The 27,508-nt window shown below is 43.0% G+C and overlaps 1 protein-coding gene across 4 annotated transcripts in view; it reads left to right on the top strand.

The window, feature by feature from the left end:
* The window catches only part of vwde (von Willebrand factor D and EGF domains), a 77,707-nt gene that overhangs the window by 22,448 nt on the left and 27,751 nt on the right, over window positions 1–27,508 (top strand). For 3 of the 4 annotated variants that reach the window (XM_061915500.1, XM_061915502.1, XM_061915503.1), the window contains exons 10-24: window positions 2,791–3,064; window positions 5,361–5,557; window positions 7,322–8,112; window positions 10,116–10,252; window positions 10,342–10,506; window positions 10,637–10,741; window positions 10,815–10,929; window positions 10,997–11,253; window positions 12,600–12,819; window positions 15,994–16,131; window positions 16,199–16,405; window positions 16,499–16,882; window positions 22,067–22,162; window positions 26,532–26,627; window positions 26,704–26,799. In XM_061915500.1, coding sequence (XP_061771484.1) covers window positions 2,791–3,064; window positions 5,361–5,557; window positions 7,322–8,112; window positions 10,116–10,252; window positions 10,342–10,506; window positions 10,637–10,741; window positions 10,815–10,929; window positions 10,997–11,253; window positions 12,600–12,819; window positions 15,994–16,131; window positions 16,199–16,405; window positions 16,499–16,882; window positions 22,067–22,162; window positions 26,532–26,627; window positions 26,704–26,799 — 3,278 coding nt within the window. The remainder of the gene's footprint in view (window positions 1–2,790; window positions 3,065–5,360; window positions 5,558–7,321; window positions 8,113–10,115; window positions 10,253–10,341; window positions 10,507–10,636; window positions 10,742–10,814; window positions 10,930–10,996; window positions 11,254–12,599; window positions 12,820–15,993; window positions 16,132–16,198; window positions 16,406–16,498; window positions 16,883–22,066; window positions 22,163–26,531; window positions 26,628–26,703; window positions 26,800–27,508) is intronic. The other variant, XM_061915501.1, reaches the window with a different exon arrangement.

Genomic DNA, 27,508 nt, shown 5'->3' with positions numbered 1-27,508 from the left:
CCAAAGTAGTTGGGAAAGGGCATGTTCACCACTGTGTTACGTCACATTTTCTTTTAACAACACTCAATAAACGTTTGGGAACTGAGGAAATTAATTGTTGAAGCTTTGAAAGTGGAATTCTTTGCCATTCTTGCTTGACGTACAGCTTAAGTTGTTCAACAGTCCGGGGTCTTGTTGTTGTATTTTACGCTTCATAATGCGCCACACATTTTCGATGGGAGACATGTCTGGACTGCAGGCGGGCCAGGAAAGTACCCGCACCCTTTTACTACGAAGTCCCACTGTTGTAACAAGTGGCTTGGCATTGTTTTGCTGAAATAAGCAGGGGCGTCCATGATAACGTTGCTTGGATGACAACATATGTTGCTCCAAAATCTGTATGGACCATTCAGCATTAATGGTGCCTTCACAGATGTGTAAGTTACCCATGTCTTGGGCACTAATACACCCCCATACCATCACAGATGCTGGCTTTTGAACTTTGCGCCTATAACAATCTGGATGGTTATTTTCCTCTTTGTTCCGGAGGACACCACGTCCACAGTTTCCAAATACAATTTGAAATGTGGACCACTTTGTAGACCATAGACTGTTACATTGTTCGATAAGCAACAATAAAAAATTTGAGCAAAACGATATAAAATAAAAACAAATCTGTGTTATTACTAATAACACAGATTAGTTTTTAAATATACGCACATTTTTTAGCCTTTTTAAAGAAAACATTTGCATCGTCGCCAATTATGCAAATTGTACGATGACATCACATAGACCATGCCCTTAGCCACACCACAAGTATACTGGCGAGCTTGGGGAAACTTGTGAAATATAATTATTGTATACTTGTTTATATTTACAAACTTGGTGTTTCAGACTGCAATCTTGTTCAGTTAAGGAGACTTATTACGTATGTCTATTTTGTGTGCTATTGTGTGCTTAGCAGTTGTGTAGCTGCTAGCACCTAGTAGTCTATAGCCTGCTATTACTTGTTTATATTGACAGATGTGCTGTTTTAGACTGCATTATTGTTCAATGAAAAGACACTTACTATGTATGTATCGCTTGTGTTTTATTGTGTGCTTAGCAGTTGTGTAGCTGCCAGCTCCTAGTAGTCGATAGCCTACCGTTACTTGTTTATATTGACAGATGTGCTGTTTTAGACTGCAATATTGTTCAATGGACACTTACTACATTATGTCTCGCGTGTGTGCTATTGTGTGCGTAGCAGTTGCGTAGCTGCCAGCTCCTAGTAGTCAATAGCCTCCCGTTACTTGTTTATAGTGACAAATGTGCTGTTTTAGACTGCTATATTGTTCAATTGACACTTACTGGCTATATCTCGCTTGTGTGCTATTGTGCGCTTAGCTGTTGTGTAGCTGCTAGCTCCTAATAGGCGATAGCCTACCGTTACTTGTTTATAGTGACAAATGTGCTGTTTTAGACTGCATTATTGTTCAATGAAAGACACTTACAGTGGGCCAAAAAAGTATTTAGTCAGCCACCGATTGTGCAAGTTCTCCCACTTAAAATGACAGAGGTCTGTAATTTTCATCATAGGTACACTTCAACTGTGAGAGACAGAATGTGAAAAAAAAATCCAGGAATTCACTTTGAAGGAATTTTAAAGAATTTATTTGTAAATAATGGTGGAAAATAAGTATTTGGTCAACCATTCAAAGCTCTCATTGATGGAAGGAGATTTTGGCTCAAAATCTCAGGATACATGGCCCCATTCATTCTTTCCTTAACACGGATCAATCGTCCTGTCCCCTTAGCAGAAAAACAGCACCAACGCATGATGTTTCCAACCCCATGCTTCACAGTAGGTATGGTGTTCTTGGGATGCAACTCAGTATTCTTCTTCCTCCAAACAGGACGAGTTGAGTTTATACCAAAATGGATACATGGTTGATACAGCAGAGGATTGGGAGAATGTCATGTGATCAGATTTTTGGTATAAACTCAACTCGTCGTGTTTGGAGGAAGAAGAATACTGAGTTGCATCCCAAGAACACCAAACCTACTGGTAAGCATGGGGATGGAAACATCATTTTTTGGGGCTGTTTTTCAGCTAAGGGGACAGGACGATTTATCCATGTTGAAGAAAGAATGAATGGGGCCATGTATCGTGAGATTTTGAGCCAAAACCTCCTTCCATCAGTGAGAGCTTTGATTGGTTGACCAAATACTTATTTTCCACCATCATTTACAAATAAATTCTTCAAAATTCCTACAATGTGAATTCCTGGATTTTTTTTTCACATTCTGTCTCTCACAGTTGAAGTGCACCTATGATGAAAATTACAGACCTCTGTCATCATTTTAAGTGGGAGAACTTGCACAATCGGTGGCTGACTGAATACTTTTTTGCCCCACTGTATTACGTGTGTCTCGTTGTGTGCTATTTCGTGCTCAGCAGTTTTTTAGCTGCTCGCTCCTATTAGTCGATAGCTTACGATTACAAATGTGCTCTTTTAGACTGCAATATTGTTCAATGAAGGACACTTACTATCGATGTCTCGCTTATGTGCTTAGCTGTTGTCTAGCTGTTAGCTCCCAGTAGCCGATAGCCTGCAATGTTTACCTTTTGTGAATGACTTGACTAAAATACAAGAAAAGACCAACCATTTGTGCTTATTGGAGGTCATTTAGATGTTAACTGGTTGTCCAGGTTTTTTTTTTTTTTTTGCTAATATCGGAACAATATCGATACCGGCTCGGGGCACTCCCACTGTAAAGCAGACAAGGTGTTTATCCAAAGACAAATTTTGATGCTGTCTCCATCCACAGGCGCTATGAGAACTACCAAATCGGCACCTTCGTGCTCTACAGGAGCTCCCGCTGGCCCTTTGAGGTCCATGTCCGGCATTGGGAGTGCGGCAGCGGCGTGGCTCCGACGTCGTGCGCGTGCGGTTTGGTTGCGAAGGACGGGAGCGACATCATCGCCTTCGATATGTGCGATGGCGAAATGGGGGAAACCAAGCCCCGCCTTTCAGTGAAGAACGGAGACCTGAGCAAGAGCGGCGTACGCGTCAGCGAGTCCTACCAAGGACGCAAAGTCACGGTGAGTGAAGAAAATACATTTGGAGTAGTCATTAGGAACCAGAGTCATCTTTTTCATACATGAATGGTTTTTGTTTGTCCAGTTAAAGGCCTACTGAAATGAGATTTTCTTACCTAAACGGGGATAGCAGGTCCATTCTATGTGTCATACTTGAGAACATCCACGATAAAGTTCGCAACTTTTGGTCGCTAACAGAAAAGCCCTGCCTTAACCGGAAGTCGCAGACGATTACGTCACCCGTTGATGGCTCCTCACATCCTCACATTGTTTTTAATGGGAGCCTCCAACAAAAAGAGCTATTCGGACCGAGAAAACGACAATTTCCCCATTAATTTGAGCGAAGGTGAAAGATTTGTGTTTGAGGATATTGATAGCGACGGGCTAGAAAAAAAAAAACGCGATTGCATTGGGACGGATTCATATGTTTTTAGACACATTTACTAGGATAATTCTTGGAAATCCCTTATCTTTCTATTGTGTTGCTAGTGTTTTAGTGAGTTTAATAGTACCTGATAGTCGGAAGGGTGTGTCCACGGGTGTTTTGAGGCCAGTGTCTGATGGAAGTCGACGGCAGCTGTACGGACGGCACAAGCTCAGCTGATCTCCGGTAAGTGGCGACTTTTTACCACAATTTTCTCACCGAAAACTGCTGGTTGACAAGTGGTCGGGATCTATTTTCGCTTGACCACTCTGATCCATAGTAAAGTTTCTCCTCCGGGAATTTTAAACAAGGAATCACCGTGTGTTTGTGTGGCTAAAGGCTAAAGCTTCCCAACTCCATCTTTGTACTTTAACTTCTCCAATATTAATTGAACAAATTGCAAAAGATTCAGCAACACAGATGTCCAAAATACTTTGTAAATATGCGGTTAAAGCAGATGACTTTTAGCTGTGTGTGTGTCCAGCGCTAATATTTCCTAACAGTCCGTGACGTCACGCGTACACGTCAGCATTCCGTGACATTTTCAACAGGACACTTGGCGGGAAAATTAAAATTGCAATTTAGTAAACTAAAAAGTACCAATATTTCATCATTGATATATAAACTATCAGACTGCGTGGTGGGTAGTAGTGGGTTTTCAGTAGGCCTTTATGGCCTACTGAAATTAGATTTTCTTATATTAGACGGGGATAGCAGGTCTATTTTATGTGTCATACTTGATCATTTCCCGATATTGCCATATTTTTGCTGAAAGGATTTAGTAGAGAACATCGACGATAAAGTTCGCAACTTTTGGTTGCTAATAAAAAAAGCCTTGCCTTTACCGGAAGTAGCAGACGATGTGCGCGTGACGTCACTGGTTGTTGGGCTCCTCACATCTTCACATTGTTTATAATCATAGCCACCAGCAGCAAGAGCTATTCGGAACGAGAAAGCGCCAATTTCCCCATTTATTTGAATGAGGTTGAAATATATGTGGATGAGGAAAGCTAGAGTGAAGCACAAAAAAAAAAGGAAAAAAAAAAAAGAAAAGGCGACGGCTCCAGGCGGCGGCAGTGGGAGCGTTTCAGATGTAATTAGACACATTTACTAGGATAATTCTGGAAAATCCCTTATCTTCTTATTGTGTTAATAGTGTTTTAGTGACATTATAAAGTCATACCTGAAAGTCGAATGGCTGCGGTGAACGTCAGTGTCAGAATGAGGTCGCATAATCCACTCAAGTCTCCGGTAAGAGCCGACTTAATACCACAATTTTCCCATCCAAAAACTTGCTGTTTGTCGTAGAGAAACATGTTCGCTTGACCGCTCTGTGTTAAGGCATCACAACAAACAAAGAAACACCGGCTGTGTTTCGGTTGCTAAAGGCAGCTGCAATCCACCGCTTTCCACCAACAGCATTCTTCTTTATAGTCTCCATTATTAATTGAACAAATTGCAAAAGATTCAGCACCACAGCTGTCCCAAATACTGTGTAATTATGCAATGAAAAGAGACAACTTTTAGCCGTGTGTGGTGCTGGGCTGAAATGTCCGCTCAAACCAATAACGTCTCGAGCACGCGTCAACATAAGCGTCATCATGCCGCGACGTTTTCAACAGGATACCTCGCGTAAAATTTAAAATTGCAAATTAGTGAACTAAAAAGGCCGTATTGGCATGTGTTGCAATGTTAATATTTCATCATTGATATATAAACTATCAGAATGCGTGGTCGCTAGTAGTGGGTTTCAGTAGGCCTTTAAAAGCATAAATACCCCAAGATTGTGACAGGGCCCTCTAGTGGACTGAAGTGAAGCATTTCAACTCCTGTTTTCTGGTGCTGACCTATTCTCATAATTTTTTGTTGGGACAGTTGACCTTTTCATCAGGAGCATTTGTACGTGCTGATGTGGCCGACTGGGGTATGAGTCTGACTTTGAGAGCCCCTGGTTCAGACCGCGGACACACCACAGGCCTGTGTGGGACTTACGATGGAGATCCGGACAACGACTTCCACTCATTGGCGGGGAGCACATTGGAGGATCTGCAGGCGTTCATCTCTGACTGGAGGTTAGTTTCTTTGAAAGGGGTTCTGGTAGCTCTCATTTCCACCAAGCCTTATGGTCCTGAAAGGTACCAATTTGACTGCAATGCTTTAATATGGAGAGGGCTAAACTGTGCCACTCTTCGATACTCCTTCCCATCGATAGTGGGTCAGAGTCTTCTTCCACACTAACAGGTTCCCCTCAGAAAGTAGCATGTTTAAATATAGAATAAAACTTGAAATTATGAGATAAAAAGTCATAATTATGAGATAAAAAGTAAAAAAATATGAGATAAGAAGTCAAAAATATGAGGAAAAAAGTCTTATTTATGAGAAAGGAAGTCAAGAATATGAGATAAAGCGTCATGATTATTAGATAGGAAGTCATAGTTATGAAATAAGAAGTCAAAATGATGAGATAAAATGTCATAGTTATGAGATAAAGTCAAAATTATGAGATAAAAAGTTATGAGATTAAAGGCCTACTGAAACCCACTACTACCCACCACGCAGTCTGATAGTTTATATATCACTGATGACATATTAACATTGCAACACATGCCAATACGGCCCTTTTTAGTTTACTAAACTACAATTTTAAATTTCACGGGAGTTTCGTCCTGAAAACGTTGTGTAATGATGACGTGTACGCAAGACGTCACGGGTTTTTAGGAAGTATGAGCGCTGCACACACATACAGCTAAATGTCGTCTGCTTTAACGGCATAATTATACAGTATTTTGGAGATCTGTGTTGCTGAATCTTTTGCAATTTGTTCAATTAATATTGGAGAAGTCACAGTGGAAAGATGGAGTTGGGAAGCTTTAGCCTTTAGCCACACAAACACACGGTGATTCCTTGTTTAAAATTCCTGGAGGTGAAACGTTACTATGGATCAGAGCGCGGTCAAGCGAACACGAATCACGACGGAATGTCAACCAACAGGTTTCGGTGAGAAAATTGGGGTTAAAAAGTCGCTTCTTACCGGAGAAAAGGTGAGCTTGTGCCGTCCATAAAGCTGCCGTCGACTCCCCTGAGACATTGGCGTCAAGACACCTGTGGACGTACACCTCCGACTACGAGGTACTATTTAGTTTACTAAAACACTAGCAACACAGTAGAAAGATAAGGGATTTCCCACAATTATCCTAGTAAATGTCTCTAAAAACATCGGAATCCGTCCCAATGCAATCACATTTTTTTTTTTTTTACTTATTTTTTTAATAATTTTTTTTTCCTCTAGTTTGTCGATATCAATATCCTCAAACACAAATCTTTCATCCTCGCTCAAATTAATGGGGAAATTGTCGTTTTCTCGGTCCGAATACACTTTTTGTTGGAGGCTCCCGTTAAAAACAATGTGAATATGTGGGGAGCCCCCAAACATATGACGTCATAGTCTGCGACTTCCGGTAGAGGCATGGCATTTCTCTTGGCACCGAAAGTTGCAAACTTTATCGTGGATGTTCTCTACTAAATCCTTTCAGCAAAAATATGGCAATATCGCGAAATGATCAAATATGACACATAGAATGGACCGGCTATCCCCGTTTAAATTAGAAAATCTCATTTCAGTAGGCCTTTAAACCAGTGTGGGTGGCACTGGGAGCACGTGGGTAAAGTGTCTTGCTCAAGGACACAACAGCAGTGACTAAGATGGCGAAAGCGGGGATCGATCCTGCAACCCTCAAGATGTTGACACGGCCACTCTACCAACCGAGCTATACCGCCCTATGTAACGGCCCTCCCATGGATAGTGGTGGGTTACAATCTTTTTCCACCCCAAACAGGCTCCGCCCAGGAAGTAGCATGTTCGACTCCAAGCCTACGTCATCTCCCAGCATGCTTAGCCCGCTTAAGTTCTGCAACTGTCAAACGGAAACTAGCCAGGGAAGTCGCCGTCCCCCAGTCACCTGCTCTCGCCACGGCAATGTGCAGCTCTCCGGCGTCATCCCCTCGCTTGACGTCACAGCCGAGTACATCAGCTCGTTGGAGTTGCTCACCGGGGAGGAAGATGGTGGACAAGTGCTGCATCCTGGCCTCCTCACCCCCAACGAGCAGCATGGAAGTGCCGCCGCCCGGAACAAGAGACAGACCCAGCAGTACGTCCCCAACTCCTCCCACCAAAGCCTCCGCCAGTCTGACCTGGAGAGCTTTGCTTACTTCTTCCCAGAAGACCACGAAGCGACGTCTCATATAGACCTAGCCCCGGCGTGGCCGACGCCCTCCGGGCTGACCGAGCGTCAGGCCCGGGCTGAGTGCCGGGACGCCGTGGTCAACTCCAGCGTCGCTCAGAACTGCGGACGTCTCCTCCACAACTTCATGGTTACCGCTGCGGTGGACATGTGCGTCAGCGACATCCAGCGGAAAGACGAGCTCTCGTGGCTCAACGCGACGTTACCGCTGCTGGAGAACGAGTGCGAGAGGCGGCTGGCAGAGGAGGGCACGAGGACGTCAGACCACCAGGACATGGTGGCCATCCTCAAGTGTCCCAGTCTGTGCAACGGTAACGGACAGTGCTCTGAGTGGGGCTGCATCTGCTTCCCTGGGTTCGGGTCCTACGACTGCAGCGTGTTGTCGGGTAAGTCCAGTCTGATTACCGTAAAGCCCGACTATAAGCGGCTACTTTTTTCCTACGCGCTGAATACTGCGACTTATAAAACGGTGTGGCTAATTTATAGATTTTTATTCGCTTAGGGCCGTAGTGTTTTGTGTTTAATAATTTTCATCAGACTCAATCTGAAACTCTAAAAAGGTGTGTCATTGTTTGTGCTATGGCGCCATCTTGTGGACGAGTTTGCTCACTGCTGGTGTTGCGGGTTGAATATGTTCTTCCTGTTTTAGTGCCTTGAACTGAAAGTAAAACTCTTCATAGTGTTTCTGCTCGAAAAGATTGTTAATTTATCACTTCGAGCAACGTTTGTAAGTTTTACAATATAACCAAAACAATTCAATCCATCCATCCATCCATTTCCTACCACTTATTCCCTTTTGGGGTCATGGGGGGCGCTGGCGCCTATCTCAGCTACAATCGGGCGGAAGGCGGGGTACACCCTGGACAAGTCGCGACCTCATTGCAGGGCCAACACAGATAGACAGACAACATTCACACTCACATTCACACACTAGGGCCAATTTAGTGTTGCCAATCAACCTATCCCCAGGTGCATGTCTTTGGAGGTGGGAGGAAGCCGGAGTACCCGGAGGGAACCCACGCATTCACGGGGAGAACATGCAAACGCCACACAGAAAGATCCCTAGCCTGGGATTGAACCCAGGACTGCAGGACCTTCGTATTGTGAGGCAGACGCACTAACCCCTCTTCCACCGTGAAGCCCCAAAACAATTCATACACAGTAAAATGTCCCATGTGTGATGTCTGTAGGAGTGTTTTCGTGCATATTTTTGTACGCGCTATCATAATGTAATGAAGCTAGCGCAGTTAGCTTTAGCTAATATGTTTACGTTTACGAGTGTCTGTGTTGATATTATTAACTTACGATGGCATTCTTTTTGTCTTGTTTGTTTCACAAATTGATCAGTAAATTCACCAAAACGTCACCATTATTGAGTCTGTTTAGCTGATTGGAGAGCTAGCTTCCACAGCTAGACTGCAAAAAGTCAGTGTTCAAAAACACCCCAAAACATTTTTATAAGGGGTATTTTATTTGAACTAAGCAAAATTATCTGCCAATTGAACAAGAACATTTGGCTTGTCAAGACTTTCCAAAACAAGTAAAATAATAAAACCTTAGAAATACAATAGGGTCCTCTGTCCCAAAGGGACATTCAGTCCCTAGTTAGCTAACCGCAATGAACACAAAAATACCTTAAAATAAGTATATTCTCACTAATAACAACTGCACTTTTCTTGGTAGAAAAAAAGAGACCTTTTTTGCTCAATATGTTGAAAAATACTCTTAAATTAAGTAAATGCTGACATAATGATATGCGGTCGGCATAAAGATTTTTTTTTCATGCTTGAAGTAAGAAATATTACTTAAAAACATTTTTTTTATACTTGTGAGTGTTAACGACACAGCTTCGGATCAGTTGATATTCTAGTTTCAAGCATGTTTTACTCAATATAGGTCATACAATCTCACCAACAAGCTGCAATATCTTACTGAGATAAATTCAATCAATCAATCAATCAATCAATGTTTACTTATATAGCCCTAAATCACTAGTGTCTCAAAGGGCTGCACAAACCACAACACAAACCACTACGACATCCTCGGTAGGCTCACATAAGGGCAAGGAAAACTCACACCCAATTAGGACCAACACCCTTAAAACAAATAAAACACTCTAACATAAAATCTGCTTACTGAGAAGAATTATCTTTTCAGACAGAAAACAAGCAAATATCACCCTTATTTGAGGGTTCAGTTTTTGCAGTGTAGTTGGTCAATGACGATGACTTCTGTTTTGTTTGATCAGCCATTTTACTGCCGTGTTACAGACACCGTTTGGAAACAATTAAAGTATGTAAATAGACATGTTTCTGTCACAATGTAGTGTAAAAAATAGGGCAAACACTTTCTACTGTATTTTTGATATATTTCTTTCAACTCACTGAAGACCAGATCCCGGAGATCACAGAGTTGGAGTCGGGGGGTCTTTGTGACGTCCGACAGGGCGACTGCTCCACGGTCCACGTCTACGGTCAAGGTTTTAAGGAGTCCCACAAGCTCAAGTGTGAGTTTGTAAAAGAAAAGGTAGTCTTTGAAGTGTTTGAATGAAGACACCGCCGTCTTTACTGTTCGGAAGTCGAATTCCGTCCTTTCTTCCTGTCATTTATTACAAGTTGGTGGGAAGCGAGCGGCTTCTGGACGAGCCTCAGTTCGTCCCCGCCACCTTTGTGGATGGGACGGCTATGGCGTGCCAGCTCCCCCCGGAGGTCAACCAAGCTCCAGCAGGCGTGGACGTGATGATATCAACAAACGGACCATTGGCCCGCTGGCAAATCAAAGTTAGTACAAACTCCAATACATGAGTCCTGCTGAGTTCATGGTCCACACATGCTGCTGTACTTTCAAGTATTGTGTTATCCAAGGACTTTAGTGTGTACTTAGAGGCAGCATTATGTCTCTACCTAACAGGTGTCCAACGACGGCTACAGCTACAGCAACGCTAAAATACTGACTCTGTTTGACGGAAACTGTCAGGTCTGCGTCCTCCACCCTGAGGTCCTCTGTAGCCTGCGGGTGAGGACAATAAACAAAATGTGAGGTTATGTTGGAACAAATACAAAGAGTTGTCGCTGTCTTTTCTTCGTAGGAGAAAACATGCAACATCGACGGCTTCTGTTACAGCGAGGATGAGTCGCATCCCGGAAGTCCTTGCCTGACGTGTCGCCCTGCCTCCTCCCAACACACTTGGACAATGGCGGCTCGTAAGCACTTGTGCTTTCACGTTGTTAGATGGACACAAATGGCTCAAGGCAACATTTTTAACCACAGAAAATGAGTGCCCCGTGTTGGAGTCGTTGCCTCCTCGCCTGTGGTCCTTCCAGGGGGAGGTCTTCATCTACCAGTTGCAGGCTCGGGACCCCGAGGGCTCGGCGGTGGTATTCACTTTGAAATCGGCTCCAGAGGACGCGACATTGTCTCCTGCTGGCCTGATCATCTGGAAGGTCAGGGCTCAGCCGGGTGACACGTACACGTTCAACTTTACTGTGATGGACGACTGCAATGCGGAGACATTGGCCTCCGTGCAGGTACGTCTTTACTGTTTCTGTCCACTAGAAGGTGCCACGAACACACAAGAAATCTGCTTCAAACAGCAGCATGAAAATACTGTACTGACTAGAGATGCGCGGTTTGCCGTTTCATCCGCGGAGTCCGTGGATAAACAGCGGGTCGGGCGGGTGACATGACGAAAAAATTGATTTTAAATAGATTCGGGCGGGTGGCGGTTGAACCATTCGGAAATATTTAATATACTTAGTTCAGTGATCGGCAACCTTAAGCACTCAAAGAGCCATTTTGACCTGTGTTACTAAGTAAAGAAGACAATAGGAGCTGCAAACATTCTCATGAATATCTGCTGGCGGTCACCCAGAGAACAAGAATAAGGGCGTGCTATGAAGCCACTGCCTTTGACGCCTTCTACAGCTTGTACCAACTGCTTGGCAGTCCAGCAACATGTTGTATGCGGCTTCCGCAGGCAAATGCACACGACTGCAAGGCATACTGGGTGATACAGAGTACACTGATGGTTGTGATATAAACAACTTTAACACTATTACTAATATACACCACACTGTGAAGCCACACCAAACAAGAATGACAAACACATATCTGGAGAACATCCTCACAGTAACACAACATAAACGCAACACAACAAATACCCACAGAATCCTTTGCACCCACGACTCTTCCTGACTATATTATACACCTCGCTAGCACCAAACCTTCCCCGTGCGTCGGTAAGATGGGCGGGGTCGGGGGCGCGGGGGTGTAAAATATAGTCAGGAAGAGTCATGAATGCAAAGGGTTCTGGGTATTTGTTGTGTTGGGTTTATGTTGTGTTACTGTGAGGATGTTCTCCCGAAATGTGTTTGTCATTCTTGTTTGGTGTGGCTTCACAGTGTGGCGCATATTAGTAAGAGTGTTAAAGTTGTTTATATCACAACCATCAGTGTACTCTGTATCACCCAGTATGCCTTTCAATCTTGTACGTGTATCTGCGGAAGCTGCATACAACATGTTGCTGGACTGGCAAGCAGTTTGTACATGTTGTAGAAGGCGTCAAAGGCAATGGCTTCATAGCACCAGCAAATATTTGCGAGAATGGTTGCGGCTCCTATTGTCTTCTTTACTCTGTGAAACGGCTCAAAATAGCTCTTTGAGTGGTAAAGGTTGCCGACCCCTGATATACAACAACGGGCGGGTGGCAGGCAGTTGCGGTTATGATCAAATGTTGGTTCGGGTGGATGGCGGGTGGATGACTACTTTAGTGATGCGATTGCGGATGATATAATTGCCTATCTGCGCATCTCTAGTACTGACCTCTCAAGGCTGGGTATCCGTCATAGGAAATGACCCTGAACTTTTATCACAGGTGTCGGTGCGGCCCTGCGAATGTGCGAACGGCGCCTCCTGCATGACAAACGTCAACCTCCCCGCCGGCAGTGGCCAGTACGTGTGCGCTTGCCCCGACGGGTTCAAAGGTCAAAGGTGCGAGGTGGACATTGACGACTGTAAGCCCAACCCCTGCAGGCTGGGGCGATGTTTGGACGGCCCCAACTCCTTCACATGTATCTGCCCTCCTGGAATGAAGGGTACACTCACATCTGCCTTCTTACCTACCTCTCTATTCACTGACCTACTTACTGACCTGCCTAATCTATATGCCTAACCTTCCCACCTAGTGACCTACTTCCCTGCCTCTCTACTCACTGAACTACTTATTTATCCTACCTAGAGTACCTACCTTCCTACCTACTAACTCGACCTAGAGTACCTACCTCCTTACTTACTTACATACCAATCTAAATACCTAACCTTCCTACTGGCCTACTGACCTACTTACTTACCTACCTACTTAATCTATGCACCTAACTTCCCCACTAACCTACTTACATACAAAGCTACATATTCCTTACCTACGACTTACCTATTTTAAGTACCGAACCTCCCCACCCAGTTACCTACCTACTTCCTTCTTACCTACTCATTGGCATACTTGCTTACCTACCTAATCTACATACCTAACCGCCATACCTACTAATAACCTACTTATTTAATTCGCCATTTACCTCTCTCTCTCCCTACTTACTGACCTATATACATACTTAGCTAATCTACCTACAAAATGTATCTACAAAATCCAAAACCAGTGAAGTTGGCACGTTGTGTAATTCATAAATAAAAACAGAATACAATGATTTGCAAATCCCTTTCAACCTATATTCCTATGAATAGACTGCAAATACAAGATATTTAATGTTTAAATTGAGAAACGTATTTATTTTTTGTTGCAAGTAATCATTAATTCCGAATTGCAACATGGCCTTTCCTTTTAAAAACACTCAGTAAACGTTTGGGAACTGAGACCAATTTTTGAAGTATAATTATTTCTCATTCATGCTTGATGTACAGCTTAAGTTGTTCAACAGTCAGGGGTCTCTGTTGTGGTATTTTAGGCTTCATATTGCGCCGTACATTTTAAATAGAGGACAGGTCTGGACTACAGGCAGGCCAGTCTAGTACCTGCACTCTTTTACCATGAAGCCACGCTGTTGTAACAAGTGGCTCGGCATTGTCTTTCTGAAATATGCAGGGATAACATTGCTTGAATGGCAAACTATGTTGCTCTAAAACCTGTCAGCATTAATGGTGCTTTCACAAATGTTTAAGTTACCCATGCCTTGGGCACTAATACACCCCCATACTATCACCGATGCTGGCTTCTTTTCCTCTTTGTGGTTTTCTGAAGTGTTCCTGAGCCCACTTGGGCTCAGGAACACATTCTTCACACACTGATGTCGCTTTTTAATGCAGTACCGCCTGAGGGATCGAAGGTCCATAATATCATCACTTACTTGCAGTGATTTCCCCAGATTTTCGGAACCTTTCGATGATATTACCGACCGTAGATGGTGAAATCCCTTAATTCCTTGGAATAGCTCGTTGAGAAATGTTGACCCTCGCCCGATCCTCATTCATGGAAGCTGCTTTTATACCCAATCATTGCACTCACCCGTTCCCAATTAGCCTGTTCACTTGTGGAATGTTCCAAATAAGTGATGAGCATTCCCCAACTTTCTCAGTCATTTTTGCCACTCTTGCCAGCTATTTTGAAACATGTTGCAGGCTTCAAATTCCAAATGAGCTAGTATTTGCAAAAAATAACGTTTTCTTGTATGAACGTTATAAGTATCTTGTTTTTGCAGTACATTCTATTGAATATAGGTTGAAAAGGATTTGCAAATCTTTGTTTTCTGTTTTTACTTCCGATTTACACAACGTGCCAACTTTCTACTTACCCACCTAATCTACTCAATTTACTACCTATCCCCTTGATCTAACCTACAGACCTACTTACCTACCTCCCTACCTGATCTATCTACCTTTCGACCTACCTACCCCCTTACCAAACCTACCCACCTACCTATTTACCCGATATACCTACCTACCTCCCCCTGCTTACAATATAGCCATTTACTTACCTATTCTAGAATTCCTTTCAATTTAGATACAGTGGGGCAAAAAAGTATTTAGTCAACCACCGGGTGTGCAAGTTCTCCCACTTAAAATGATGACAGAGGTCTGTAATTTTAATCATAGGTACACTTCAACTGTTAGAGACAGAATGTGGAAAAAAATCCAGGAATTCACATTGTAGGAATTTTAAGGAATTTATTTGTAAATTATGGTGGAAAAAAAGTATTTGGTCAACCATTCAAAGCTCTCACTGATGGAAGGAGGTTTTGGCTCAAAATCTCACAATATATGGCTCCATTCACTCTTTCTTTAACATCGTCCTGTCTCCTTAGCAGAAAAACAGCAACAAAGCATGATGTTTCCATCCCCATTCTTTACAGTAGGTATGGTGTTCTTGGGATGCAACTCAGTATTCTTCATCCTCCAAACACGACATGTTGAGTTTATACCAACAAGTTATATTTTGGTTTCATCTGACCACATGACATTCTCCCAATCCTCTGCTGTATCATCCATGTATCCATTTTGGTATAAACTCAACTCGTTGTGTTTGGAGGAAGAAGAATACTGAGTTGCATCTCAAGAACACCATACCTACTGTGAAGCATGGGGGTGGAAACATCATGCTTTGGGGCTGTTTTTCTGCTAAGAGGACAGCACGATTGATCGGTGTTAAGGAAAGAATGAATGGGGCCATGTTTTGTGAAATCTTGAGCCAAAACCTCCATCCATCAGTGAGAGCTTTGAATGGTTGACCAAATACTTATTTTCCACTATAATTTACAAATAAATTCTTTAAAATTCCTACAATGTGAATTCCTGGATTTTTTTTCACATTCTGTCTCTCACAGTTGAAGTGTACCTATGATGAAAATTACAGACCTCTGTCATCATTTTAAGTGGGAGAATTTGCACAATCGGTGGCTGACTAAATACTTTTTTTGCCCCACTGTACCTATGTAATCTACCTATAGCCTACCCACTTAATACATCTACCTATGTAATCCACCCACCTTTGTACCTACCGCCTTTATCTAAACTACACACCTACTTAATTACCCTATACCTTTAACCTACCCACTTAATCTATCTACCTTCCTACCTCCTTTACCTTATCCACCAGCCCTTTTTCCTACTTACCTATAGCTCCTTTACCCAACCTACCCACCGACCTGATATATCTACCTACCCACCTACTTGGTATTCCTACCAATCTAAAACTACCTCCCTAACACTATCTAATGCTTCACCACCTACCGAGATACACTGGTCATCGTGTCTGTGGTCAGGTGTCACCTGCAGAGAGGACATGGACGAGTGCGTCTCCCAGCCGTGTTTTCCAGGAGTGGACTGCAGCAACACGCTGGGCTCCTTCTCGTGCGGAGTCTGCCCACTTGGCTTCAGCGGCGACGGGAGGATCTGTACTCGTACGTGCTCACACGGTTGACTTCTAACGTGTCACTGGTGTGTGAGCGTGTCTTTCTTGACCCAAAGCCCTCAAGGCAGCGACAACCACAGAAAGGAGAGCGCTGCCCGAAGCCCCTCCCCCCTCCCCCTGCACCCATAGGCCGTGCCACCTGGGGGTTCAGTGCTTTGAAACCCGCCACGTGTCGGCGGGCTTCGTCTGTGGACCCTGTCCTCCTGGTCTCCATGGAAACGGGCTAAGCTGCGCGTCAACGGGTACGGATGCGAAAGTAGGAGGTAGCACCCGCACACATCAGCTGTCGGATACACAAAATACTTTGTGCTCTCCCGATTTTGAAGTCATGTTTTCTAACTTCCAATCTTTTCCAGGTCGTAGTACGACCGTTCTAAATTCAAGTAAGGAAATGACCCCCACGTCCGCCTCCTCATCATCCTCGTCGTCCCCCGCATTACCCAGAAGACCCGCCGACAGGACGAGGAGACCAGGCGCCACCATGAACGCCCGCAGGCTTTCTTCCTCGGAGAGAAGCCCCGAATCCCCTCAGACTCTGTCCGCCACCGGAGTGTCCGGCCCCACCTTCAACCGCGGCGGTGTGGTGCCGACCCCCGACCTCACCACCGGGGGGTCACGCCATTTGACCTGCGACGACTCTCCCTGCTTCCCGGGGGTCCAATGTGAGCAAGTTGGCCCAGCATCTTTCAGCTGCGCACGCTGTCCGCGTGGTTACACTGGCAACGGGGTCACATGCAAAGGTAAATACAGGTGTGGAAGTGGTTGCTACGGCAGGTAAGGTTGTTCTTGTGCCTCATTCCTGTGAGAATCCTGCTCTGGTAGCCATTTTTTTGTTATTTATATTTCTCTAGTGCTGCATATATTATTAAAGGGGAACATTATCACAATCTCAGAAGGGTTAAAACCAAAAAAAATCAGTTTCCAGTGGCTTATTTTATTTTTTGAAGTTTTTTTCTAAATTTTACCCATCATGGAATATCCTGAAAAAAGGCTTTGAAGTGCCTGATTTTCGCTACCTTTAAATCCATCGTCCATTTTCCTGTGACGTCATTTAATGATGCCAACATGGCGGATAGCACAGCAAGCTATAGCGACATTAGCTTGGATTTCAGCGGTTTAAGCGATTCAACAGATTACGCATGTATTGAAACGGATGGTTGGAGTATGGAGGCCGATAGCGAAAACAAAATTGAAGAAGAAACTGTGCAACGGTAAAATGTGCAGGAGCAACTTAAATCTGTCTATTGGTAAGTGTTTGTTTGGCATTAAATGTGGGTGTAGGGAAAAGCTGGATGCAAATATAGCTACAAATGTACATACAGCTGGCCTAAATAGCATGTTAGCATCGATTAGCTGGCAGTCATGCCGTTACCAAATTATGATTAGCACATAAGTCAATAACATGAACAAAACTCACTTTTGTGATTTCGTTGACTTTCGTTGGAAATGCATTTGCTTTGAGTGTCACAGTATATCCACACATCTCTGTGCCATGTCTGTCGTAGCATCGCCGGTAAAATGTGCAGACCAAACGATTAGTATGCCGTGCAAATCGTTGCACACTCCACGTAAATCAACTTGAATCCGTCCCTGATCGTGTTGTTACACCCTCCGACAACACACCGACGAGGCATGATGTCTCCAAGGTACGGAAAACAGTCGAAAAAACGGAAAATAACAGAGCTGATTTGACTCGATGATCGTAATGTGTTTGAGAAAATGGCGGATTGACTACCTATGTGACGTCAAAATTCACCCATTTAGAGTACGGAAATCGGTTAAAAAATTATATGGTCTTTTTTTGCAACATCAAGTTATATATTGACGCTTACATAGGTCTGGTGATAATGTTCCCCTTTAAGGTAAATTATTTGTTTGAAAGATGGCCTTTAACACCTACTTCGCTGCTGCACTTTAATATTGGTCATTGCGGTGGTGCTTGATGAATGCCTGGGCCTGCTGCACTACTGCACGGTATAGCTTGGTTGGTAGAGTGGCCGTGCCAGCAACTTGAAGGTTCCAGGTTCAATCCCCGCTTCCACCAACCCAGTCACTGCCGTTGTGTCCATGGGCAAGACACCTTACCCACCTGCTCCAAGTGCCACCCACACTGGTTTAAAAATATAACTTAGATAATGGGTTTCACAATGTAAAGCGCTTTGAGTCTCTAGAGAAAAGTGCTCTATAAATATAATTCATTTCACTCTGATGTTGGTCATTGTGGTTGTTCTTGATGAATACTTGGGCTTGTTGCGCTACTGCACTTTGATATTGGTCATTGTGGTGGTGCTTGATGAATACTTGGGCCAACTGTGCTACTGTTCTTTAATTTTGCTTATTATGGTTGTGGTAGCCATTTTTATGTTATATATATTTCTCTAGTACTGCACTTATTATTAAGTTAAATTATTCATTTATTGAATTGCCCTGAAAATATGTTGTGATGTATTGCAAGTTAATTTCATTGAATTAGAAACTGTCATTAATATTCTTTGTAATTTACAGCAGTGGTCCTCAACCACCGGTACGGGGCCGTGGCTCGATTGGTACCGGGCCGCAGAATAATTTTTTATAAATGTTTTATTATTATTGTTATTATTTTTTTAAATTAAATCACCATAAAAAACGCAAGATACACTTACAATTAGTGCACCAACCCAAAAAAAGTCCCTTTTTCATTTGAAAAAAAAAAAAAAGACTCCCCTCTCCGCCGGGCCGCGGGACAATTTATCAAGCGTTGACCGGTCCGCAGCTCCAAAAAGGTTGGGGACCACAGATTTACAGCACCTGTAACGAGAGGCCACGCTAATATGGCTGTGAGTACATCACTCTGACGATAGGGTATAGGGACGCACAGGTGAAATTGATTGGACAAAAGTCGGGTCGAGGGACTGGCGTTGAAAACAGTTGTTGACCATTTCTAACGTAACACTTAAGCTTTAGTTTTTTGTTTATGGCTTTGTAAGCAGTTAAACTGGTTTTTCGTTCACCTTGGATGTACTGTTGGATGTACATGGAAAGAACACCTAATTGCTAGATATGTCCGATAATATCGGACTGCTGAACTTATCGGCCGATAAATGCTTTCAAATGTAATATCGGAAATTATCGGTAACTGTTTCAAAAAGTTAAATTTATGACTTTTTAAAACTGCTGTACGGCGTGGTATACGGATGTAGGGAGAAGTACAGAGCGACAATAATCCTTAAGGGCACTGCCTCTGCGTACCGGCCCAATCACATAATATTTACGGCCTTTCACACACACAAGTGAATGCAAGGCGTACTTGGTCACTCTGAAGGTGGCCGTATAAACAACTTTAACACTGTTACATATATGCGGCACACTGTGAACCCACACCAAACAAGAATGAAAAACACATTTCGGGAGAACATCCGCACCGTAACACAACATAAACACAACAGAACAAATACCCAGAACCCCTTGCAGCACTAACTCTTCCAAGACGCTACAATATACACCCCTCGCTACCCCCTACCAAAACCCCGCCCACCTCAACTTCCTTATACTCTCTCACGTAGAGCATGTCCCAAATTCCAAGCTGTTGTTTTGAGTTATGCTAAAAAAAAATAACGTACTTTGTGACTTCAATAATAAATATGGCAGTGGCATGTTGGCTATTTTTTTTCCATAACTTGAGTTGTTTTGTTTATGAAAACCTTGTTACATTGTTTAAACTATCCAGTGGGGCATCACAACAAAAATAAGCAAAATAATGTGTTAATTCCACGACTGTATGAATCGGTATTGGTTGATATCGGAATCGGTAATTAAGAGTTGGACAATATCGGGATATCGGCAAAAAAATCTATTATCAGACATCTCTAATTACAAACCCTGTTTCCATATGAGTTGGGAAATTGTGTTAGATGTAAATAGAAACAGAATACAGTGATTTGCAAATCCTTTTCAACCCATATTCAATTGAATGCACTACAAAGACAAGTAATTTAATGTTCAAACACACAAACTTTATTTTTTTTTTGCAAATAATAATTAACTTAGAATTCCATGGCTGCAACACGTGGCAAAGTAGTTGGGAAAGGGCATGTTCACCACTGTGTTACATTACCTTTTCTTTTAACAACACTCAATAAAAGTTTGGGAACTGAAGAAACTAATTGTTGAAGCTTTGAAAGTGGAATTCTTTCCCATTCTTCTTTTATGTGGAGCTTCAGTCGTTCAACAGTCCGGGGTCTCCGCTGTCGTATTTTACGCTTCATAATACGCCACACATTTTCCATGGGAGTCAGGTCTGGACTGCAGGCGGGCCAGGAAGGTACCCGCACTCTTTTTTTTATGAAGCCACGCTGTTGTAACACGTGCTGAATGTGGCTTTGCATTGTCTTGCTGAAATAAGCAGGGACGGCCATGAAAACACGGCGCTTAAATGGCAGCATATGTTGTTCCAAAACCTGTATGTACCTTTCAGCATTAATGGTGCCTTCATGGATGTGTAAGTTACTCATGCCTTGGGTAATAATGCACCCCCATACCATCACAGATGCTGGCTTTTGAACTTTGCGTTGATAACAATCTGGATGGTTCGCTTCCCCTTTGGTCTGGATGGCACGATGTTGAATATTTCCCCCAAAATTTGAAATGTGGACTTTTCAGACCACAAAACACTTTTCCACTTTGCATCAGTCCATCTTAGATGATCTCGGGTCCAGAGAAGCCGGGGGCGTTTCTGGATGTTGTTGATAAATGGCTTTCGCTTTGCATAGTAGAGCTTTAACTTGCACTTACAGGAGTAGCGATGAACTGTATTTAGTGATAGTGGTTTTCTGAAGTGTTCCTGAGCCCCTGTGGTGATATCCTTCAGAGATTGATGTCGGTTTTTGATACAGTGCCGTCTGAGGGATCGAAGGTCACAGTCATTCAATGTTGGTTTCCGGCCATGCCGCTTATGTGGAGTGATTTCTCCAGATTCTCTGAACCTTTTGATGACATTATGGACCGTACGTGTTGAAATCCCTAAATTTCTTGCAATTGCACTTTGAGAAACGTCGTTCTTAAACTGTTTGACTATTTGCTCACGCAGTTGTTTACAAAGGGGTGTACCTCGCCCCATCCTTTCCTGTGTAAGACTGAGCATTTTTTGGGAAGCTGTTTTTATACCCAATCATGGCACTCACCTGTTCCCAATTAGCCTGCACACCTGTGGGATGTTCCAAATAAGTGTTTGATGAGCATTCCTCAACTTTATCAGTATTTATTGCCACCTTTCCCAACTTCTTTGTCATGTGTTGCTGGCATCAAATTCTAAAGTTAATGATTATTTGCAAAAAAAAAAAATGTTTATCAGTTTGAACATCAAATATGTTGTCTTTGTAGCATATTCAACTAAATATGGGTCGAAAATGATTTGCAAATCATTGTATTCCGTTTATATTTACATCTAACACAATTTCCCAACTCATGTGGAAACAGGGTTTGTATAACACTTATAGAAGGCTTTAAAAATTTTTGCGGCTCCATACAGATTTTTAATTTTTTTTTTGGTCCTGTATGACTCTTTTAACTTTTTGGGTTGCCGAGCAGGGGTCAACATCTCTTTTTTTTTGCGAATAAATCTATTTTCGAGAAAGTAAAGTCGGAGTCAGAAGTGCGTTTAAAAAGTGCACCACCACTCCTGGTTCAGCCCCACAGCCTTTGGTTTACAAACTGGGTAAAGTTAGAAAGGCCAATAGCATTAGGGAGTGGGACTATCCAGGACGAGCTGCAGACAACCACCCGGTAGCATCTGTGAGCAGAAAATAGTGAATCTATTTCTCTTTTGGACTTACCAAGTCAGTAGTGATTTATTCAATCACGCTTAAAGTGAAGGATGAGGCAAAAACACAACTTTACCTACTGTACTTGCTGTCAGTCTCTACTTCCTCTTCCTGTTTCTGCCCCAGCTGTGTGCAGGTTTCCATGCGGGAGCAACATGCAGTGCATGCAGCCTAACACGTGCACGTGCAAGGAGGGATACACCGGCTATAACTGCCACATTGGTAAGACGCCTTGAGTATGGGTGCGTGCGTGCGTGCGTGCGTGCGTGCGTGTGTGTGTGTTCTCGTATTTCTACCATTCTTGAGACATCAACAAGGAAAAGTACCGTATTTCCTTGAATTTCCGCCAGGGCGCTAATTAATTTAAAACCTCTTCTCACTCCTGCGCTTACCAAAGGCATGCGGTAAAAGTAAGCATGCGCTAATTATTTTCAAACCTCTTCTCAATCAATCAATCAATCAATGTTTATTTATATAGCCCTAAATCACAAATGTCTCAAAGGACTGTACAAACCACTACGACTACGACGTCCTCGGAAGAACCTACATAAGGGCAAGGAAAACTCACACCCAGTGGGACGCCAGTGACAATGATGACTATGAGAGCCTTGGAGAGGACCTCATATGTGGGCAACCCCCCTCCCTCTAGGGGACCGAAAGCAATGGATGTCGAGCGGGTCTAACAAGATACTGTGAAAGTTCAAACCATAGTGGCTCCAACACAACCACGACAGTTCAGTTCAAAGCGGATCCAAGACAGCAGCGAGAGTCCCGTCCACAGGAAACCATCCCAAGCGGAGTCGGATTAGCAGCGTAGAGATGTCCCCAACCGATACACAGGCGAGTGGTCCATCCTGGGTCCCGACGAGCGGTCCATCCTGGGTCTCGACTCTGGACAGCCAGTACTTCATCCATGGTCATCGGACCGGACCCCCTCCACAAGGGAGGGGGGGACAGAGGAGAAAAAGAAAAGAAGCGGAAGATCAACTGGTCTAAAAAGGAGGTCTATTTAAAGGCTAGAGTATACAAATGAGTTTTAAGGTGAGACTTAAATGCTTCTACTGAGGTAGCATCTCGAACTGTTACCGGGAGGGCATTCCAGAGTACTGGAGCCCGAACGGAAAACGCTCCATAGCCCGCAGACTTTTTTTGGGCTTTAGGAATCACTAATAAGCCGGAGTCCTTTGAACGCAGATTTCTTGCCGGGACATATGGTACAATACAATCGGCAAGATAGGATGGAGCTAGACCGTGTAGTATTTTATACGTATGTAGTAAAACCTTAAAGTCACATCTTAAGTGCACAGGAAGCCAGTGCAGGTGAGCCAGTATAGGCGTAATATGATCAAACTTTCTTGTTCTTGTCAAAAGTCTAGCAGCCACATTTTGTACCAACTGTAATCTTTTAATGCTAGACATGGGGAGACCCGAAAATAATACGTTACAGTAATCCAGACGAGACGTATCAAACGCATGAATAATGATCTCAGCGTCTTTAGTGGACAAAATGGAGCGAATTTTAGCGATATTACGGAGATGAAAGAAGGCCGTTTTAGTAACGCTTTTAATGTGTGACTTAAAGGAGAGAGTTGGGTCGAATATAATACCCAGATTCTTTACCGAGTCGCCTTGTTTAATTGTTTGGTTGTCAAATGTTACAGTTGTATTATTAAATAGAGGTCGGTGTCTAGTAGGACCGATAATCAGCATTTCCGTTTTTTTGGCGTTGAGTTGCAAAAAGTTAGCGGACATCTATTGTTTAATTCCATTAAGACACGCCTCCAGCTGACTACAGTCCGGCGTGTTGGTCAGCTTTAGGGGCATGTAGAGTTGGGTGTCATCAGCATAACAGTGAAGGCTAACACCGTATTTGCGTATGATGTCACCTAGCGGCAGCATGTAGATGCTGAAGAGTGCAGGGCCAAGGACCGAACCCTGGGGAACTTTACACGTTACCTTAACATAGTCCGAGGTCACACTTCTCACTCCGGCACTTACCAAAGGTATGCCGTAAAAATTTGAGTGTGATGTAAGCTTGGACCTTAAATCCTACTGAATAGCTCTTAATCTTCTTCCCTTTATGCGATTTGAAATTACCGGTATTGAAATCAGCCTCCTCCATTTTGGAAATGATGACAGGGGAAGTGTCACTCGTGACGTCACGAGTTTGACCAGGCGGTAATACTAAGCATGCGCTAATTATTTTGGGAAGCGAGTTCAACCTGGCAGTAATTCAAGGCAGGCGCATAATATATGCCCTGCGGCAATTCAAGGAAATACGGTACTTTCTATATTAGGACCGGTGAACAAGTTAGGACCAAAATCTTGGTCCCAATATGGAAAACTATTGCATCTAACAGAAAATGTCTCATTTTCATCCCTTTTAGTAAAATCTTTCAAAATTAGGGTGGTCCCAAAAAAGAGGGATTTTTCAAATTGACTGTGTGTCGGTTTTAAAAGTGCTCCCCCTCTGGTTAACATATGAAATAACAAGTGTGTGTAAAAATGTAAAGTGCTTGCCCTCTAGCCAACATATGTAACAAGTGTGTGTAAGAAATTGAAATGCACCCCCTTTGGCCAAAATTAATTGAAAAAATAAAATAATTATGTATGTAGAGACATACTGTAATAACTTGGAAGTAAATAGTGTAGATTACAAACCAATTAGAAACAAACAATAAAAACCTAAATTTGCATACCGTATTTCCTTGAATTGCCGCAGGGCATATAGTATGCGCCTGCCTTGAATTACTGCCGGGTCACACTCGCTTCCCAAAATAATTAGCGCATGCTTAGTATTACCGCCTGGTCAAACTCGTGACTTCAGGAGTGACACTTCCCCTGTCATCATTTTCAAAATGGAGGAGGCTGATTTCAATACCGGTAATTTGAAATCGCACAAAGGGAAGAAGATTAATTAGGGACGGCGTGGCGCAGTGGCAGAGTGGCCGTGCGCAACCCGAGGGTCCCTGGTTCAATCCCCACCTAGTACCAACCTCATCACGTCCGTTGTGTCCTGAGCAAGACACTTCACCCTTGCTCCTGATGGGTGCTGGTTAGCGCCTTGCATGGCAGCTCCCTCCATCAGTGTGAGAATGCGTGTGTGAATGGGTAAATGTGGAAGTAGTGTCAAAGCGCTTTGAGTACCTTGAAGGTAGAAAAGCGCTATACAAGTACAACCCATTTATCATTTATTCAGTAGGATTTAAAGGCCTACTGAAACCCACTACTACCGACCACGCAGTCTGATAGTTTTTATATCAATGATGAAATATTAACATTGCAACACATGCCAATATGGCCTTTTTAGTTTACTAAATTGCAATTTTAAATTTCCCGTGAGTTTCTTGGAATGGTGACGCGTACGCGTGACGTCACGGACTGTAAGGAAATATTAGCGCTGCACCAAACACGGCTAAAAGTCGTCTCTGTTCATGGCATAATTACACAGTATTTAGGACATCTGTGTTGCTGAATCTTTTGCAATTCGTTCATTTAATAATGGAGACTATAAAGAACAATGCTGTTGGTGGAAAGCGGTGGATTGCAGCTGTCTTTAGCACCAAGACACAGCCGGTGTTTCTTTGTTTGTTGTGAAGCAAAGCGGTCAAACGAACATGTTTTCTCTTAGTCAACCAGCATGTTTTTGGATGGGAAAATTGTGATATATATCTTACCGGAGACATCAATGGATTATTCGTCGTCAAAAAAGGCAGCTGTGAGCTTGGCTCCTCGGCTTCTCTCTGACTTCGAGGTATGTCTATACAATCTTTAAAATCTCAATAAAACACTATTAAAGCAATAAGCAGATAAGGGATCTTCAAGAATTATCCTAGTAAATGTGTCTAAAAACATCTGAATCGCTCACAATGCAATCGCCTTTTTTTTTTTTTAAACTTTATTTATTTATTTTTTCTAGTCATTTGCTATCAATATCCTCTGCCACAAATCTTTCATCCTCGCTCAAATTAATGGGGAAATTGTCGTTTTCTAGGTCTGAATAGCTCTTTTTGTTGGAGGCTCCCATTATAAACAATGTGAGGATGTGCGGAGCCCTCACATGGGTGACGTCATCGTCTGCGACTTCCGGTACAGGCAAGGCTTTTTTATTAGCGACCAAAAGTTGCTAACTTTATCGTCGATGTTCTCTACTAAATCCTTCCAGCAAAAATATGGCAATATCTCGAAATGATCAAGTTTGAATAAGAAAATCTAATTTCAGTAGGCCTTTAAGGTCCAAGCTTACATCACACTCAAATTTTTACTGCATACCTTTGGTAAGTGCCGGGGTGAGAAGAGGTTTTAAAATAATTAGAGCATGCTCACTTTTACCGCATGCCTTTGGTGAGCGCAGGAGTGAGAAGAGGTTTTAAATTAATTAGCGCCCCTGTGGCAATTCAAGGAAGTACGGTAGTAGGTATATATTATTAATGTTGTAAATACACATCTTAATATATCTAGAAAGGGTGGTCCTAAAGAGGTAGGCATTTTTCTCAGGTCTTAAGAAAGTAACAAATACAAAAATGTGTGTGTGTGTGTTTCCTGAAATGAAACCTTTTACCTTTAATGTTCTCTCTGCACGCAACACAAGCCGTGTGCCGACCTGACTGCAAGAACCAGGGAAGATGCGTGAGACCCAACGTGTGTGAATGTCTGTTGGGCTACGGCGGGCCAACCTGCGAGGAAGGTGAGCCACCCCTCACCCCAGCAGTGGTTGGTACACTTCAATAGTAGACATTTTCAAATTTTCTTTGTCTCCACAGCAAGCTGCGAGCCACCATGCCAGCACGGAGGCACATGTCTGGCCAGGAACCTGTGCACCTGCCCCTACGGTTACGTGGGACCGAGATGTGAAATCAGTAAGATGTTTTCATGTCCACAAAAAAATAGTAATTTTCACTCGGCGGTGTGCCGATCCGATATTGTTTTTGGTCCAATAGCGGATGATATTGGCTTGCATGTAAAATGTCCAATACAAGCAGTCGTGTTTACTTGCGCAAAGCTGGACAACTAGTTAACATCTAAACATCCTCCAATAAGTACACAATGTTGGTCTTTTCTTCTGATTTAGTCATTTATAAAAGGTAAACATGGTAGGTGAGTAGCTATGCATCAGCTGAACACATTTTCTATTCAGGAAGAGGAACACATTTTGGGTTGCCCAGCCCAGATGGCACAAGACATTGATACGTTGATTAAACTTATGTTTTTAAAACTGACTTCTAAACAATGTTGAAAAATTGTTGTATTTGTAAATTGAGATGTCGATGTCCAACGTTGGATCCACGTTGTTGGTTGGGAAATGACCAAATTTCAAAGATCAAATTAACATCAGAACCTGACATTGATTAAACGTCGTCAAAATGCATGTTGTTCCAAGGTTGTATTTATGTTGTAGAATAGTGGTTGGGAATTGACCAAAGTTCAATGGTCAAATCAACGTCAGAACCTGACATTGATTAAACGTTGTCAAAAAGCATGTTGTTTCAACGTATTTGTGTTGTGGAATATTGGTTGGGAAATGACCAAAATTCAATGTTCAAATCAACGGCAGAACTGACATTGATC

Source organism: Nerophis ophidion, linkage group LG11 (assembly GCF_033978795.1).
Source record: "Nerophis ophidion isolate RoL-2023_Sa linkage group LG11, RoL_Noph_v1.0, whole genome shotgun sequence".
Classification (NCBI taxonomy): domain Eukaryota; kingdom Metazoa; phylum Chordata; class Actinopteri; order Syngnathiformes; family Syngnathidae; genus Nerophis; species Nerophis ophidion.
Note: the sequence above shows the minus strand (reverse complement) of the source record. Positions and strands in the feature narration are given on the sequence as shown.